This window comes from Pan troglodytes, chromosome 6 (assembly GCF_028858775.2).
Source record: "Pan troglodytes isolate AG18354 chromosome 6, NHGRI_mPanTro3-v2.0_pri, whole genome shotgun sequence".
In the NCBI taxonomy this organism is placed as follows: domain Eukaryota; kingdom Metazoa; phylum Chordata; class Mammalia; order Primates; family Hominidae; genus Pan; species Pan troglodytes.
In genome coordinates this window covers 110,514,346-110,532,709 of record NC_072404.2, presented here as the reverse complement: position 1 = coordinate 110,532,709, position 18,364 = coordinate 110,514,346, and the positions used below count along the sequence as shown (strand labels likewise).

Sequence of the window (18,364 nt, the reverse complement as noted above, 5' to 3'; positions counted from 1 at the left end):
AGCTTGTTGTGGTTGCAGGTGAGAGTGTTGCATCTGGTGATCTGGGGCTAGTGTAGAAGGTGGTTGATTTCTCACTGAGGCTTGGAGTTGTGGGACTGCCGGGTAAAGTTGTTGTTTCGGTTGAGCTTGGACTGAGGCGCGAGGGTGTGGATTCTCCAACGAGGCCAGAGGTGGTGGAGCGGGCAGGTGAGAGTGTTGTTCCAGTTGAGCCTGAGCTGCTGGGAAAGGTTGTTGATTCCTCACCGAGGTCTGCGGTTGTGAGTGTGGCAGGTAACCCTGTTTGGGTGGAGACTGGGCTGCCGGGGAAGGCTGTAGATTCTTCAGTGAGGCCCGAGGTGGTGCTGTCCTCAGTGAACAGTGTTGTGTGAGTTGAGGCTGGCCGGCTGTGGAAGGTTGTAGGCTCTTCACCACGAACTGAGGTTGTGGTGCTGGGAGGGAACACTGTGGTTTCAGTTGAGCCTGGGCTGCTGCTGTAGACGGTGGTAGATTCCTCACTGAGGCCTGGCGTGGTGGTGCTGGCAGGTGACACTGTTGAGTGAGTAGAACCTGGTTGGCTACGGGAGGTGGTGGATTCTCCACCGACGCCTAGGCTTGTCATGGGGGCAGGTGAGAGTGTTGTGGTTGGTGATCTGGGGCTGCTGTAGAAGGTGGTAGATGCCTCACTGAGGCCTGGTGTTGTGGTACTGCCAGGTAACGTTGTTATTTCAGTTGAGCCTGGACTGATGCGTGAGGTTGTAGATTCTCCACGACCTGAGGTTGTGGAGTGGGCAGGTGAGGGTGTTGTTCCACTTGCATCTGGGCTGCTGTGGAATATTGTTGATTTCTCACTGTGGCCCGAAGTTGTGGAGCTGGCAGGGAAGTGTGTTGTTGGAGTCGAGCCTGGGCTGCGGTGGTAGGTTGTAGATTCTTCAACAGGGGCTGTTGCGGTGCTAGGAGGTGAAGGCGTTGTGTGAGTTGAGGCTGGGTGGGTCTGGAAGGCGGTAGATTCTCCCTGAAGTCCAGGGCTTGTGGAGCTGGCAGGGGACAGTGTTGTGTGTGGTGAGCCAGTGCTGCTGTGGACGCGTGTAGATGCTTCAACGATGCCTGAGCTTGTGGTGCTGTCAGGGAAGAGTGTTGTGTGAGTGGAGCCTGGGCTGCTGTGGAAGGTTGTAGATTCTTGACCAAAGGATAAGGCTGTGGTACTGCCAGGGGACAGTGCTGTGTCAGTTGAACCTGGGCTGCTGTGGGAAGTTGTTGATTCCTGACTGGGGCCTGAGGTGGTGGTGCTGGCAGGTAACAGTGTTGTATCCGTTGAGCCTGGGCTGCTGTGGGAAGTTGTAGAATCCCGACTGAGGCCTGGCGTGGTGGTGCTGTCAGGGAATGCTGTTGTGTGCGTTGAGCCTGGTCGGCTGTGGGAGGTGGTGGATTCTTCACTGACGCCTGAGCTTGTCGTGCTGGCAGGTGAGAGTGTTGTGGCTGGTGATCTGGGGCTACTGTGGAAAGTGGTAGATTTCTCACTGAGGCCTGGCGTTGTGGTACTGCCGGGTAACGCTGTCGTTTCCGTTGAGCCTGAACTGATGGGTGAGGTCGTAGATTCTCCAAGAGGAACTGAGGTTGTGGAGCGGGCAGGTAGGACTATTGTTCCCGTTGCGTCTTGGCTGCTGTGGGATGCTGTTGATTCCTCACTACGGCCTGAGGTTGTGGAGCTGTCAGGGAAGTGTGTTGTTGCAGTTGAGCCCGGGCTGCTGTGGTAGCTGGTAGGTTCTTCGACAAGGGCAGATGTGGTGCTAGGAGCTGAAGATATTGTGTGTGTTGTGCTGCTGTGGGAAGTTGTTGATTCTTCACCACGGCCTGAAGTTGTGGCGCTTTCAGGGAAGTGCATTGTTTGAGTTGAGCCCGGGCTGCTGTGGTAGGTCGTAGATTCTTCAACGAGGCCTGAGGTTGTGGAGCGGGCAGGCGAGGGTGTTGTTGCAGTTGCAACTGGGCTGCTGTGGACTGTTGTCGATTCCTCACTGCGGCCCAAGGTTGTGGAGCTGGCAGAAAAGTGGGTTGTTGGAGTTGAGCTCGGGCTGCCGTGGGAGGTTGTAGATAGCTCAACAAAGGCTGATGTGGTAGTAGGAGGTGCAGGCGTAGTGTCCTTTGAGCTTGGCCAGCTCTGGAAGGTGGTAGATTCTCCCTGACGGGTTGTAGAGCCGGCAGGGGACAGTGTCGTGTGTGGCGATCCAGTGCTGCTGTGGACGGGCGTAGATGCTTCAAGGAGGCCTGAGGCTGTGGTGTTGTCAGGTAAGAGTGTTGTTTCAGTGGAGCCTGGGCTGCTGTGGAAGGTAGTAGATTCTGGACCAAGGGATGATGCTGTGGTACTGCCAGGGGACAGTGTTGTGTCTGTGGAGCCTGGGCTGCTGTGGGAAGCTGTAGATTCCTGACTGAGGCCTGGCGTGGTGGTACTGCCAGGGAATGCTGTTGTGTGCGTTGAGTCTGGTCGGCTGTGGGAGGTGGTGGATTCTTCACTGACGCCTGAGCTTGTCGTGCTGGCAGGTGAGAGTGTTGTGTCCGGTGATCTGGGGCTACTGTAGAAGGTGGTAGATTTCTCACTCAGGCCTGCTGTTGTGGTACTGCCAGGTAACGCTGTTGTTTCCGTTGAGCCTGAACTGATGGGTGACGTTGTAGGTTCTCCAACAAGAACTGAGGTTGCAGAGCGGGTAGGGAAGAGTGCTGTCCCAGTTGCACCCGGGCTGCTGTGGACTGTTGTTGATTCCTCACTACGGCCCAAGGTTGTGGAACTGGCAGAAAAGTGTGTTTTTGGAGTTGAGCTCGGGCGGCTGTGGTAGGTTGTGGATACTTCAACAGGGGCTGCTGTGGTGCCGGGAGGTGAAGGTGTTGTGTCACTTGAGCTTGGCCAGCTCTGGAAAGTGGTAGATTCTTCCTGAAGGCCAGCGCTTGTGGAGCTGGCGGGGGTCAGTGTTGTGTGTAGCGAGCCAGTGCTGCTGTGGGTGGGTGTAGATGCCTCCACGAGGCCTGAGGTTATGGTGTCGTCAGGTAAGAGTGTGGTTTCAGTGGCGCCTGGGCTGCTGTGGAAGGTTGTAGATTGTTGACCAAGGGATGAGGCTGTGGTACTGCCAGGGGACAGTGTTGCCTCTGTTGAGCCTTGGCTGCTGTGGGAAGTTGTAGGTTCCTGACTGAGGCCTGAGGTGGTGGTGCTGTCAGGGAACGCTGTTGTGTGCGTTGAGCCTGGTTGACTGTGGGATGTGCTGGATTCTTCGCTGACGCCTGAGCTTGTTGTGGTTGCAGGTGAGAGTGTTGCATCTGGTGATCTGGGGCTAGTGTAGAAGGTGGTTGATTTCTCACTGAGGCTTGGAGTTGTGGGACTGCCGGGTAAAGTTGTTGTTTCGGTTGAGCTTGGACTGAGGCGCGAGGGTGTGGATTCTCCAACGAGGCCAGAGGTGGTGGAGCGGGCAGGTGAGAGTGTTGTTCCAGTTGAGCCTGAGCTGCTGGGAAAGGTTGTTGATTCCTCACCGAGGTCTGCGGTTGTGAGTGTGGCAGGTAACCCTGTTTGGGTGGAGACTGGGCTGCCGGGGAAGGCTGTAGATTCTTCAGTGAGGCCCGAGGTGGTGCTGTCCTCAGTGAACAGTGTTGTGTGAGTTGAGGCTGGCCGGCTGTGGAAGGTTGTAGGCTCTTCACCACGAACTGAGGTTGTGGTGCTGGGAGGGAACACTGTGGTTTCAGTTGAGCCTGGGCTGCTGCTGTAGACGGTGGTAGATTCCTCACTGAGGCCTGGCGTGGTGGTGCTGGCAGGTGACACTGTTGAGTGAGTAGAACCTGGTTGGCTACGGGAGGTGGTGGATTCTCCACCGACGCCTAGGCTTGTCATGGGGGCAGGTGAGAGTGTTGTGGTTGGTGATCTGGGGCTGCTGTAGAAGGTGGTAGATGCCTCACTGAGGCCTGGTGTTGTGGTACTGCCAGGTAACGTTGTTATTTCAGTTGAGCCTGGACTGATGCGTGAGGTTGTAGATTCTCCACGACCTGAGGTTGTGGAGTGGGCAGGTGAGGGTGTTGTTCCACTTGCATCTGGGCTGCTGTGGAATATTGTTGATTTCTCACTGTGGCCCGAAGTTGTGGAGCTGGCAGGGAAGTGTGTTGTTGGAGTCGAGCCTGGGCTGCGGTGGTAGGTTGTAGATTCTTCAACAGGGGCTGTTGCGGTGCTAGGAGGTGAAGGCGTTGTGTGAGTTGAGGCTGGGTGGGTCTGGAAGGCGGTAGATTCTCCCTGAAGTCCAGGGCTTGTGGAGCTGGCAGGGGACAGTGTTGTGTGTGGTGAGCCAGTGCTGCTGTGGACGCGTGTAGATGCTTCAACGATGCCTGAGCTTGTGGTGCTGTCAGGGAAGAGTGTTGTGTGAGTGGAGCCTGGGCTGCTGTGGAAGGTTGTAGATTCTTGACCAAAGGATAAGGCTGTGGTACTGCCAGGGGACAGTGCTGTGTCAGTTGAACCTGGGCTGCTGTGGGAAGTTGTTGATTCCTGACTGGGGCCTGAGGTGGTGGTGCTGGCAGGTAACAGTGTTGTATCCGTTGAGCCTGGGCTGCTGTGGGAAGTTGTAGAATCCCGACTGAGGCCTGGCGTGGTGGTGCTGTCAGGGAATGCTGTTGTGTGCGTTGAGCCTGGTCGGCTGTGGGAGGTGGTGGATTCTTCACTGACGCCTGAGCTTGTCGTGCTGGCAGGTGAGAGTGTTGTGGCTGGTGATCTGGGGCTACTGTGGAAAGTGGTAGATTTCTCACTGAGGCCTGGCGTTGTGGTACTGCCGGGTAACGCTGTCGTTTCCGTTGAGCCTGAACTGATGGGTGAGGTCGTAGATTCTCCAAGAGGAACTGAGGTTGTGGAGCGGGCAGGTAGGACTATTGTTCCCGTTGCGTCTTGGCTGCTGTGGGATGCTGTTGATTCCTCACTACGGCCTGAGGTTGTGGAGCTGTCAGGGAAGTGTGTTGTTGCAGTTGAGCCCGGGCTGCTGTGGTAGCTGGTAGGTTCTTCGACAAGGGCAGATGTGGTGCTAGGAGCTGAAGATATTGTGTGTGTTGTGCTGCTGTGGGAAGTTGTTGATTCTTCACCACGGCCTGAAGTTGTGGCGCTTTCAGGGAAGTGCATTGTTTGAGTTGAGCCCGGGCTGCTGTGGTAGGTCGTAGATTCTTCAACGAGGCCTGAGGTTGTGGAGCGGGCAGGCGAGGGTGTTGTTGCAGTTGCAACTGGGCTGCTGTGGACTGTTGTCGATTCCTCACTGCGGCCCAAGGTTGTGGAGCTGGCAGAAAAGTGGGTTGTTGGAGTTGAGCTCGGGCTGCCGTGGGAGGTTGTAGATAGCTCAACAAAGGCTGATGTGGTAGTAGGAGGTGCAGGCGTAGTGTCCTTTGAGCTTGGCCAGCTCTGGAAGGTGGTAGATTCTCCCTGACGGGTTGTAGAGCCGGCAGGGGACAGTGTCGTGTGTGGCGATCCAGTGCTGCTGTGGACGGGCGTAGATGCTTCAAGGAGGCCTGAGGCTGTGGTGTTGTCAGGTAAGAGTGTTGTTTCAGTGGAGCCTGGGCTGCTGTGGAAGGTAGTAGATTCTGGACCAAGGGATGATGCTGTGGTACTGCCAGGGGACAGTGTTGTGTCTGTGGAGCCTGGGCTGCTGTGGGAAGCTGTAGATTCCTGACTGAGGCCTGGCGTGGTGGTACTGCCAGGGAATGCTGTTGTGTGCGTTGAGTCTGGTCGGCTGTGGGAGGTGGTGGATTCTTCACTGACGCCTGAGCTTGTCGTGCTGGCAGGTGAGAGTGTTGTGTCCGGTGATCTGGGGCTACTGTAGAAGGTGGTAGATTTCTCACTCAGGCCTGCTGTTGTGGTACTGCCAGGTAACGCTGTTGTTTCCGTTGAGCCTGAACTGATGGGTGACGTTGTAGGTTCTCCAACAAGAACTGAGGTTGCAGAGCGGGTAGGGAAGAGTGCTGTCCCAGTTGCACCCGGGCTGCTGTGGACTGTTGTTGATTCCTCACTACGGCCCAAGGTTGTGGAACTGGCAGAAAAGTGTGTTTTTGGAGTTGAGCTCGGGCGGCTGTGGTAGGTTGTGGATACTTCAACAGGGGCTGCTGTGGTGCCGGGAGGTGAAGGTGTTGTGTCACTTGAGCTTGGCCAGCTCTGGAAAGTGGTAGATTCTTCCTGAAGGCCAGCGCTTGTGGAGCTGGCGGGGGTCAGTGTTGTGTGTAGCGAGCCAGTGCTGCTGTGGGTGGGTGTAGATGCCTCCACGAGGCCTGAGGTTATGGTGTCGTCAGGTAAGAGTGTGGTTTCAGTGGCGCCTGGGCTGCTGTGGAAGGTTGTAGATTGTTGACCAAGGGATGAGGCTGTGGTACTGCCAGGGGACAGTGTTGCCTCTGTTGAGCCTTGGCTGCTGTGGGAAGTTGTAGGTTCCTGACTGAGGCCTGAGGTGGTGGTGCTGTCAGGGAACGCTGTTGTGTGCGTTGAGCCTGGTTGACTGTGGGATGTGCTGGATTCTTCGCTGACGCCTGAGCTTGTTGTGGTTGCAGGTGAGAGTGTTGCATCTGGTGATCTGGGGCTAGTGTAGAAGGTGGTTGATTTCTCACTGAGGCTTGGAGTTGTGGGACTGCCGGGTAAAGTTGTTGTTTCGGTTGAGCTTGGACTGAGGCGCGAGGGTGTGGATTCTCCAACGAGGCCAGAGGTGGTGGAGCGGGCAGGTGAGAGTGTTGTTCCAGTTGAGCCTGAGCTGCTGGGAAAGGTTGTTGATTCCTCACCGAGGTCTGCGGTTGTGAGTGTGGCAGGTAACCCTGTTTGGGTGGAGACTGGGCTGCCGGGGAAGGCTGTAGATTCTTCAGTGAGGCCCGAGGTGGTGCTGTCCTCAGTGAACAGTGTTGTGTGAGTTGAGGCTGGCCGGCTGTGGAAGGTTGTAGGCTCTTCACCACGAACTGAGGTTGTGGTGCTGGGAGGGAACACTGTGGTTTCAGTTGAGCCTGGGCTGCTGCTGTAGACGGTGGTAGATTCCTCACTGAGGCCTGGCGTGGTGGTGCTGGCAGGTGACACTGTTGAGTGAGTAGAACCTGGTTGGCTACGGGAGGTGGTGGATTCTCCACCGACGCCTAGGCTTGTCATGGGGGCAGGTGAGAGTGTTGTGGTTGGTGATCTGGGGCTGCTGTAGAAGGTGGTAGATGCCTCACTGAGGCCTGGTGTTGTGGTACTGCCAGGTAACGTTGTTATTTCAGTTGAGCCTGGACTGATGCGTGAGGTTGTAGATTCTCCACGACCTGAGGTTGTGGAGTGGGCAGGTGAGGGTGTTGTTCCACTTGCATCTGGGCTGCTGTGGAATATTGTTGATTTCTCACTGTGGCCCGAAGTTGTGGAGCTGGCAGGGAAGTGTGTTGTTGGAGTCGAGCCTGGGCTGCGGTGGTAGGTTGTAGATTCTTCAACAGGGGCTGTTGCGGTGCTAGGAGGTGAAGGCGTTGTGTGAGTTGAGGCTGGGTGGGTCTGGAAGGCGGTAGATTCTCCCTGAAGTCCAGGGCTTGTGGAGCTGGCAGGGGACAGTGTTGTGTGTGGTGAGCCAGTGCTGCTGTGGACGCGTGTAGATGCTTCAACGATGCCTGAGCTTGTGGTGCTGTCAGGGAAGAGTGTTGTGTGAGTGGAGCCTGGGCTGCTGTGGAAGGTTGTAGATTCTTGACCAAAGGATAAGGCTGTGGTACTGCCAGGGGACAGTGCTGTGTCAGTTGAACCTGGGCTGCTGTGGGAAGTTGTTGATTCCTGACTGGGGCCTGAGGTGGTGGTGCTGGCAGGTAACAGTGTTGTATCCGTTGAGCCTGGGCTGCTGTGGGAAGTTGTAGAATCCCGACTGAGGCCTGGCGTGGTGGTGCTGTCAGGGAATGCTGTTGTGTGCGTTGAGCCTGGTCGGCTGTGGGAGGTGGTGGATTCTTCACTGACGCCTGAGCTTGTCGTGCTGGCAGGTGAGAGTGTTGTGGCTGGTGATCTGGGGCTACTGTGGAAAGTGGTAGATTTCTCACTGAGGCCTGGCGTTGTGGTACTGCCGGGTAACGCTGTCGTTTCCGTTGAGCCTGAACTGATGGGTGAGGTCGTAGATTCTCCAAGAGGAACTGAGGTTGTGGAGCGGGCAGGTAGGACTATTGTTCCCGTTGCGTCTTGGCTGCTGTGGGATGCTGTTGATTCCTCACTACGGCCTGAGGTTGTGGAGCTGTCAGGGAAGTGTGTTGTTGCAGTTGAGCCCGGGCTGCTGTGGTAGCTGGTAGGTTCTTCGACAAGGGCAGATGTGGTGCTAGGAGCTGAAGATATTGTGTGTGTTGTGCTGCTGTGGGAAGTTGTTGATTCTTCACCACGGCCTGAAGTTGTGGCGCTTTCAGGGAAGTGCATTGTTTGAGTTGAGCCGGGGCTGCTGTGGTAGGTCGTAGATTCTTCAACGAGGCCTGAGGTTGTGGAGCGGGCAGGCGAGGGTGTTGTTGCAGTTGCAACTGGGCTGCTGTGGACTGTTGTCGATTCCTCACTGCGGCCCAAGGTTGTGGAGCTGGCAGAAAAGTGGGTTGTTGGAGTTGAGCTCGGGCTGCCGTGGGAGGTTGTAGATAGCTCAACAAAGGCTGATGTGGTAGTAGGAGGTGCAGGCGTAGTGTCCTTTGAGCTTGGCCAGCTCTGGAAGGTGGTAGATTCTCCCTGACGGGTTGTAGAGCCGGCAGGGGACAGTGTCGTGTGTGGCGATCCAGTGCTGCTGTGGACGGGCGTAGATGCTTCAAGGAGGCCTGAGGCTGTGGTGTTGTCAGGTAAGAGTGTTGTTTCAGTGGAGCCTGGGCTGCTGTGGAAGGTAGTAGATTCTGGACCAAGGGATGATGCTGTGGTACTGCCAGGGGACAGTGTTGTGTCTGTGGAGCCTGGGCTGCTGTGGGAAGCTGTAGATTCCTGACTGAGGCCTGGCGTGGTGGTACTGCCAGGGAATGCTGTTGTGTGCGTTGAGTCTGGTCGGCTGTGGGAGGTGGTGGATTCTTCACTGACGCCTGAGCTTGTCGTGCTGGCAGGTGAGAGTGTTGTGTCCGGTGATCTGGGGCTACTGTAGAAGGTGGTAGATTTCTCACTCAGGCCTGCTGTTGTGGTACTGCCAGGTAACGCTGTTGTTTCCGTTGAGCCTGAACTGATGGGTGACGTTGTAGGTTCTCCAACAAGAACTGAGGTTGCAGAGCGGGTAGGGAAGAGTGCTGTCCCAGTTGCACCCGGGCTGCTGTGGACTGTTGTTGATTCCTCACTACGGCCCAAGGTTGTGGAACTGGCAGAAAAGTGTGTTTTTGGAGTTGAGCTCGGGCGGCTGTGGTAGGTTGTGGATACTTCAACAGGGGCTGCTGTGGTGCCGGGAGGTGAAGGTGTTGTGTCACTTGAGCTTGGCCAGCTCTGGAAAGTGGTAGATTCTTCCTGAAGGCCAGCGCTTGTGGAGCTGGCGGGGGTCAGTGTTGTGTGTAGCGAGCCAGTGCTGCTGTGGGTGGGTGTAGATGCCTCCACGAGGCCTGAGGTTATGGTGTCGTCAGGTAAGAGTGTGGTTTCAGTGGCGCCTGGGCTGCTGTGGAAGGTTGTAGATTGTTGACCAAGGGATGAGGCTGTGGTACTGCCAGGGGACAGTGTTGCCTCTGTTGAGCCTTGGCTGCTGTGGGAAGTTGTAGGTTCCTGACTGAGGCCTGAGGTGGTGGTGCTGTCAGGGAACGCTGTTGTGTGCGTTGAGCCTGGTTGACTGTGGGATGTGCTGGATTCTTCGCTGACGCCTGAGCTTGTTGTGGTTGCAGGTGAGAGTGTTGCATCTGGTGATCTGGGGCTAGTGTAGAAGGTGGTTGATTTCTCACTGAGGCTTGGAGTTGTGGGACTGCCGGGTAAAGTTGTTGTTTCGGTTGAGCTTGGACTGAGGCGCGAGGGTGTGGATTCTCCAACGAGGCCAGAGGTGGTGGAGCGGGCAGGTGAGAGTGTTGTTCCAGTTGAGCCTGAGCTGCTGGGAAAGGTTGTTGATTCCTCACCGAGGTCTGCGGTTGTGAGTGTGGCAGGTAACCCTGTTTGGGTGGAGACTGGGCTGCCGGGGAAGGCTGTAGATTCTTCAGTGAGGCCCGAGGTGGTGCTGTCCTCAGTGAACAGTGTTGTGTGAGTTGAGGCTGGCCGGCTGTGGAAGGTTGTAGGCTCTTCACCACGAACTGAGGTTGTGGTGCTGGGAGGGAACACTGTGGTTTCAGTTGAGCCTGGGCTGCTGCTGTAGACGGTGGTAGATTCCTCACTGAGGCCTGGCGTGGTGGTGCTGGCAGGTGACACTGTTGAGTGAGTAGAACCTGGTTGGCTACGGGAGGTGGTGGATTCTCCACCGACGCCTAGGCTTGTCATGGGGGCAGGTGAGAGTGTTGTGGTTGGTGATCTGGGGCTGCTGTAGAAGGTGGTAGATGCCTCACTGAGGCCTGGTGTTGTGGTACTGCCAGGTAACGTTGTTATTTCAGTTGAGCCTGGACTGATGCGTGAGGTTGTAGATTCTCCACGACCTGAGGTTGTGGAGTGGGCAGGTGAGGGTGTTGTTCCACTTGCATCTGGGCTGCTGTGGAATATTGTTGATTTCTCACTGTGGCCCGAAGTTGTGGAGCTGGCAGGGAAGTGTGTTGTTGGAGTCGAGCCTGGGCTGCGGTGGTAGGTTGTAGATTCTTCAACAGGGGCTGTTGCGGTGCTAGGAGGTGAAGGCGTTGTGTGAGTTGAGGCTGGGTGGGTCTGGAAGGCGGTAGATTCTCCCTGAAGTCCAGGGCTTGTGGAGCTGGCAGGGGACAGTGTTGTGTGTGGTGAGCCAGTGCTGCTGTGGACGCGTGTAGATGCTTCAACGATGCCTGAGCTTGTGGTGCTGTCAGGGAAGAGTGTTGTGTGAGTGGAGCCTGGGCTGCTGTGGAAGGTTGTAGATTCTTGACCAAAGGATAAGGCTGTGGTACTGCCAGGGGACAGTGCTGTGTCAGTTGAACCTGGGCTGCTGTGGGAAGTTGTTGATTCCTGACTGGGGCCTGAGGTGGTGGTGCTGGCAGGTAACAGTGTTGTATCCGTTGAGCCTGGGCTGCTGTGGGAAGTTGTAGAATCCCGACTGAGGCCTGGCGTGGTGGTGCTGTCAGGGAATGCTGTTGTGTGCGTTGAGCCTGGTCGGCTGTGGGAGGTGGTGGATTCTTCACTGACGCCTGAGCTTGTCGTGCTGGCAGGTGAGAGTGTTGTGGCTGGTGATCTGGGGCTACTGTGGAAAGTGGTAGATTTCTCACTGAGGCCTGGCGTTGTGGTACTGCCGGGTAACGCTGTCGTTTCCGTTGAGCCTGAACTGATGGGTGAGGTCGTAGATTCTCCAAGAGGAACTGAGGTTGTGGAGCGGGCAGGTAGGACTATTGTTCCCGTTGCGTCTTGGCTGCTGTGGGATGCTGTTGATTCCTCACTACGGCCTGAGGTTGTGGAGCTGTCAGGGAAGTGTGTTGTTGCAGTTGAGCCCGGGCTGCTGTGGTAGCTGGTAGGTTCTTCGACAAGGGCAGATGTGGTGCTAGGAGCTGAAGATATTGTGTGTGTTGTGCTGCTGTGGGAAGTTGTTGATTCTTCACCACGGCCTGAAGTTGTGGCGCTTTCAGGGAAGTGCATTGTTTGAGTTGAGCCGGGGCTGCTGTGGTAGGTCGTAGATTCTTCAACGAGGCCTGAGGTTGTGGAGCGGGCAGGCGAGGGTGTTGTTGCAGTTGCAACTGGGCTGCTGTGGACTGTTGTCGATTCCTCACTGCGGCCCAAGGTTGTGGAGCTGGCAGAAAAGTGGGTTGTTGGAGTTGAGCTCGGGCTGCCGTGGGAGGTTGTAGATAGCTCAACAAAGGCTGATGTGGTAGTAGGAGGTGCAGGCGTAGTGTCCTTTGAGCTTGGCCAGCTCTGGAAGGTGGTAGATTCTCCCTGACGGGTTGTAGAGCCGGCAGGGGACAGTGTCGTGTGTGGCGATCCAGTGCTGCTGTGGACGGGCGTAGATGCTTCAAGGAGGCCTGAGGCTGTGGTGTTGTCAGGTAAGAGTGTTGTTTCAGTGGAGCCTGGGCTGCTGTGGAAGGTAGTAGATTCTGGACCAAGGGATGATGCTGTGGTACTGCCAGGGGACAGTGTTGTGTCTGTGGAGCCTGGGCTGCTGTGGGAAGCTGTAGATTCCTGACTGAGGCCTGGCGTGGTGGTACTGCCAGGGAATGCTGTTGTGTGCGTTGAGTCTGGTCGGCTGTGGGAGGTGGTGGATTCTTCACTGACGCCTGAGCTTGTCGTGCTGGCAGGTGAGAGTGTTGTGTCCGGTGATCTGGGGCTACTGTAGAAGGTGGTAGATTTCTCACTCAGGCCTGCTGTTGTGGTACTGCCAGGTAACGCTGTTGTTTCCGTTGAGCCTGAACTGATGGGTGACGTTGTAGGTTCTCCAACAAGAACTGAGGTTGCAGAGCGGGTAGGGAAGAGTGCTGTCCCAGTTGCACCCGGGCTGCTGTGGACTGTTGTTGATTCCTCACTACGGCCCAAGGTTGTGGAACTGGCAGAAAAGTGTGTTTTTGGAGTTGAGCTCGGGCGGCTGTGGTAGGTTGTGGATACTTCAACAGGGGCTGCTGTGGTGCCGGGAGGTGAAGGTGTTGTGTCACTTGAGCTTGGCCAGCTCTGGAAAGTGGTAGATTCTTCCTGAAGGCCAGCGCTTGTGGAGCTGGCGGGGGTCAGTGTTGTGTGTAGCGAGCCAGTGCTGCTGTGGGTGGGTGTAGATGCCTCCACGAGGCCTGAGGTTATGGTGTCGTCAGGTAAGAGTGTGGTTTCAGTGGCGCCTGGGCTGCTGTGGAAGGTTGTAGATTGTTGACCAAGGGATGAGGCTGTGGTACTGCCAGGGGACAGTGTTGCCTCTGTTGAGCCTTGGCTGCTGTGGGAAGTTGTAGGTTCCTGACTGAGGCCTGAGGTGGTGGTGCTGTCAGGGAACGCTGTTGTGTGCGTTGAGCCTGGTTGACTGTGGGATGTGCTGGATTCTTCGCTGACGCCTGAGCTTGTTGTGGTTGCAGGTGAGAGTGTTGCATCTGGTGATCTGGGGCTAGTGTAGAAGGTGGTTGATTTCTCACTGAGGCTTGGAGTTGTGGGACTGCCGGGTAAAGTTGTTGTTTCGGTTGAGCTTGGACTGAGGCGCGAGGGTGTGGATTCTCCAACGAGGCCAGAGGTGGTGGAGCGGGCAGGTGAGAGTGTTGTTCCAGTTGAGCCTGAGCTGCTGGGAAAGGTTGTTGATTCCTCACCGAGGTCTGCGGTTGTGAGTGTGGCAGGTAACCCTGTTTGGGTGGAGACTGGGCTGCCGGGGAAGGCTGTAGATTCTTCAGTGAGGCCCGAGGTGGTGCTGTCCTCAGTGAACAGTGTTGTGTGAGTTGAGGCTGGCCGGCTGTGGAAGGTTGTAGGCTCTTCACCACGAACTGAGGTTGTGGTGCTGGGAGGGAACACTGTGGTTTCAGTTGAGCCTGGGCTGCTGCTGTAGACGGTGGTAGATTCCTCACTGAGGCCTGGCGTGGTGGTGCTGGCAGGTGACACTGTTGAGTGAGTAGAACCTGGTTGGCTACGGGAGGTGGTGGATTCTCCACCGACGCCTAGGCTTGTCATGGGGGCAGGTGAGAGTGTTGTGGTTGGTGATCTGGGGCTGCTGTAGAAGGTGGTAGATGCCTCACTGAGGCCTGGTGTTGTGGTACTGCCAGGTAACGTTGTTATTTCAGTTGAGCCTGGACTGATGCGTGAGGTTGTAGATTCTCCACGACCTGAGGTTGTGGAGTGGGCAGGTGAGGGTGTTGTTCCACTTGCATCTGGGCTGCTGTGGAATATTGTTGATTTCTCACTGTGGCCCGAAGTTGTGGAGCTGGCAGGGAAGTGTGTTGTTGGAGTCGAGCCTGGGCTGCGGTGGTAGGTTGTAGATTCTTCAACAGGGGCTGTTGCGGTGCTAGGAGGTGAAGGCGTTGTGTGAGTTGAGGCTGGGTGGGTCTGGAAGGCGGTAGATTCTCCCTGAAGTCCAGGGCTTGTGGAGCTGGCAGGGGACAGTGTTGTGTGTGGTGAGCCAGTGCTGCTGTGGACGCGTGTAGATGCTTCAACGATGCCTGAGCTTGTGGTGCTGTCAGGGAAGAGTGTTGTGTGAGTGGAGCCTGGGCTGCTGTGGAAGGTTGTAGATTCTTGACCAAAGGATAAGGCTGTGGTACTGCCAGGGGACAGTGCTGTGTCAGTTGAACCTGGGCTGCTGTGGGAAGTTGTTGATTCCTGACTGGGGCCTGAGGTGGTGGTGCTGGCAGGTAACAGTGTTGTATCCGTTGAGCCTGGGCTGCTGTGGGAAGTTGTAGAATCCCGACTGAGGCCTGGCGTGGTGGTGCTGTCAGGGAATGCTGTTGTGTGCGTTGAGCCTGGTCGGCTGTGGGAGGTGGTGGATTCTTCACTGACGCCTGAGCTTGTCGTGCTGGCAGGTGAGAGTGTTGTGGCTGGTGATCTGGGGCTACTGTGGAAAGTGGTAGATTTCTCACTGAGGCCTGGCGTTGTGGTACTGCCGGGTAACGCTGTCGTTTCCGTTGAGCCTGAACTGATGGGTGAGGTCGTAGATTCTCCAAGAGGAACTGAGGTTGTGGAGCGGGCAGGTAGGACTATTGTTCCCGTTGCGTCTTGGCTGCTGTGGGATGCTGTTGATTCCTCACTACGGCCTGAGGTTGTGGAGCTGTCAGGGAAGTGTGTTGTTGCAGTTGAGCCCGGGCTGCTGTGGTAGCTGGTAGGTTCTTCGACAAGGGCAGATGTGGTGCTAGGAGCTGAAGATATTGTGTGTGTTGTGCTGCTGTGGGAAGTTGTTGATTCTTCACCACGGCCTGAAGTTGTGGCGCTTTCAGGGAAGTGCATTGTTTGAGTTGAGCCCGGGCTGCTGTGGTAGGTCGTAGATTCTTCAACGAGGCCTGAGGTTGTGGAGCGGGCAGGCGAGGGTGTTGTTGCAGTTGCAACTGGGCTGCTGTGGACTGTTGTCGATTCCTCACTGCGGCCCAAGGTTGTGGAGCTGGCAGAAAAGTGGGTTGTTGGAGTTGAGCTCGGGCTGCCGTGGGAGGTTGTAGATAGCTCAACAAAGGCTGATGTGGTAGTAGGAGGTGCAGGCGTAGTGTCCTTTGAGCTTGGCCAGCTCTGGAAGGTGGTAGATTCTCCCTGACGGGTTGTAGAGCCGGCAGGGGACAGTGTCGTGTGTGGCGATCCAGTGCTGCTGTGGACGGGCGTAGATGCTTCAAGGAGGCCTGAGGCTGTGGTGTTGTCAGGTAAGAGTGTTGTTTCAGTGGAGCCTGGGCTGCTGTGGAAGGTAGTAGATTCTGGACCAAGGGATGATGCTGTGGTACTGCCAGGGGACAGTGTTGTGTCTGTGGAGCCTGGGCTGCTGTGGGAAGCTGTAGATTCCTGACTGAGGCCTGGCGTGGTGGTACTGCCAGGGAATGCTGTTGTGTGCGTTGAGTCTGGTCGGCTGTGGGAGGTGGTGGATTCTTCACTGACGCCTGAGCTTGTCGTGCTGGCAGGTGAGAGTGTTGTGTCCGGTGATCTGGGGCTACTGTAGAAGGTGGTAGATTTCTCACTCAGGCCTGCTGTTGTGGTACTGCCAGGTAACGCTGTTGTTTCCGTTGAGCCTGAACTGATGGGTGACGTTGTAGGTTCTCCAACAAGAACTGAGGTTGCAGAGCGGGTAGGGAAGAGTGCTGTTCCAGTTGCACCCGGGCTGCTGTGGACTGTTGTTGATTCCTCACTACGGCCCAAGGTTGTGGAACTGGCAGAAAAGTGTGTTTTTGGAGTTGAGCTCGGGCGGCTGTGGTAGGTTGTGGATACTTCAACAGGGGCTGCTGTGGTGCCGGGAGGTGAAGGTGTTGTGTCACTTGAGCTTGGCCAGCTCTGGAAAGTGGTAGATTCTTCCTGAAGGCCAGCGCTTGTGGAGCTGGCGGGGGTCAGTGTTGTGTGTAGCGAGCCAGTGCTGCTGTGGGTGGGTGTAGATGCCTCCACGAGGCCTGAGGTTATGGTGTCGTCAGGTAAGAGTGTGGTTTCAGTGGCGCCTGGGCTGCTGTGGAAGGTTGTAGATTGTTGACCAAGGGATGAGGCTGTGGTACTGCCAGGGGACAGTGTTGCCTCTGTTGAGCCTTGGCTGCTGTGGGATGTTGTAGGTTCCTGACTGAGGCCTGAGGTGGTGGTGCTGTCAGGAAACGTTGTTGTGTGCGTTGAGCCTGGTTGACTGTGGGATGTGCTGGATTCTTCGCTGACGCCTGAGCTTGTTGTGGTCGCAGGTGAGAGTGTTGCATCTGGTGATCTGGGGCTAGTGTAGAAGGTGGTTGATTTCTCACTGAGGCTTGGAGTTGTGGGACTGCCGGGTAAAGTTGTTGTTTCGGTTGAGCTTGGACTGAGGCGCGAGGGTGTGGATTCTCCAACGAGGCCAGAGGTGGTGGAGCGGGCAGGTGAGAGTGTTGTTCCAGTTGAGCCTGAGCTGCTGGGAAAGGTTGTTGATTCCTCACCGAGGTCTGCGGTTGTGAGTGTGGCAGGTAACCCTGTTTGGGTGGAGACTGGGCTGCCGGGGAAGGCTGTAGATTCTTCAGTGAGGCCCGAGGTGGTGCTGTCCTCAGTGAACAGTGTTGTGTGAGTTGAGGCTGGCCGGCTGTGGAAGGTTGTAGGCTCTTCACCACGAACTGAGGTTGTGGTGCTGGGAGGGAACACTGTGGTTTCAGTTGAGCCTGGGCTGCTGCTGTAGACGGTGGTAGATTCCTCACTGAGGCCTGGCGTGGTGGTGCTGGCAGGTGACACTGTTGAGTGAGTAGAACCTGGTTGGCTACGGGAGGTGGTGGATTCTCCACCGACGCCTAGGCTTGTCATGGGGGCAGGTGAGAGTGTTGTGGTTGGTGATCTGGGGCTGCTGTAGAAGGTGGTAGATGCCTCACTGAGGCCTGGTGTTGTGGTACTGCCAGGTAACGTTGTTATTTCAGTTGAGCCTGGACTGATGCGTGAGGTTGTAGATTCTCCACGACCTGAGGTTGTGGAGTGGGCAGGTGAGGGTGTTGTTCCACTTGCATCTGGGCTGCTGTGGAATATTGTTGATTTCTCACTGTGGCCCGAAGTTGTGGAGCTGGCAGGGAAGTGTGTTGTTGGAGTCGAGCCTGGGCTGCGGTGGTAGGTTGTAGATTCTTCAACAGGGGCTGTTGCGGTGCTAGGAGGTGAAGGCGTTGTGTGAGTTGAGGCTGGGTGGGTCTGGAAGGCGGTAGATTCTCCCTGAAGTCCAGGGCTTGTGGAGCTGGCAGGGGACAGTGTTGTGTGTGGTGAGCCAGTGCTGCTGTGGACGCGTGTAGATGCTTCAACGATGCCTGAGCTTGTGGTGCTGTCAGGGAAGAGTGTTGTGTGAGTGGAGCCTGGGCTGCTGTGGAAGGTTGTAGATTCTTGACCAAAGGATAAGGCTGTGGTACTGCCAGGGGACAGTGCTGTGTCAGTTGAACCTGGGCTGCTGTGGGAAGTTGTTGATTCCTGACTGGGGCCTGAGGTGGTGGTGCTGGCAGGTAACAGTGTTGTATCCGTTGAGCCTGGGCTGCTGTGGGAAGTTGTAGAATCCCGACTGAGGCCTGGCGTGGTGGTGCTGTCAGGGAATGCTGTTGTGTGCGTTGAGCCTGATTGGCTGTGGGAGGTGGTGGATTCTTCACTGACGCCTGAGCTTGTCGTGCTGGCAGGTGAGAGTGTTGTGGCTGGTGATCTGGGGCTACTGTAGAAAGTGGTAGATTTCTCACTGAGGCCTGGCGTTGTGGTACTGCCGGGTAACGCTGTTGTTTCCGTTGAGCCTGAACTGATGGGTGAGGGCGTGGATTCTCCAACAAGAACTGCGGGTGTAGAGCCGGCAGGTAAGACTGTTGTTCCCATTGCCTCTGGGCTGCTGTGGGATGCTTTTGATTCCTCACTACGGCCTGAGTTTGTGGAGCTATCACGGAAGTGTGTTGTTTCAGTTGAGCCCGCGCTGCTTTGGTAGCTTGTAGGTGCTAGGGCAGCTGTGGTGCTAGGAGTTGAAGATTTTGGGTGTGTTGTGCTGCCGTGGAAAGTTGCTGATTCTTCACTGTGGCCTGAAGTTGTGGAGCTTTTAGGGAAGTGCATTGTTTGAGTTGAGCCCGGGCTGCTGTGGTAGGCTGTAGATTCTTCAACATGGCCTGAGGTTGCGGAGCGGGCAGGTGGGGGTGTTGTTGCAGTTGCAAGTGGGCTGCTGTGGACTGGTGTCGATTCCTCAGTATGGCCCAAGGTTGTGGAGCTGGCAGAAAAGTGGGTTGTTGGAGTTGAGCTCGGGCTGCTGTGATAAGTTGTAGATACTGGTGAGCCTGTGATTTGAGAGAAACCAGAGAAAGTGCTATGATTTATGACTGT

At 56.2% G+C, this 18,364-nt stretch overlaps 1 protein-coding gene across 1 annotated transcript in view; it reads right to left on the bottom strand.

Annotated features, from left to right (window-relative positions):
* The window catches only part of MUC12 (mucin 12, cell surface associated), a 58,350-nt gene that overhangs the window by 19,080 nt on the left and 20,906 nt on the right, over positions 1–18,364 (bottom strand). The window contains exon 6 of the mRNA XM_054656157.2: positions 1–18,364. This exon is cut by the window's left edge and continues 5,751 nt beyond it. Within this exon, the coding sequence (XP_054512132.2) occupies positions 1–18,364 (18,364 nt within the window).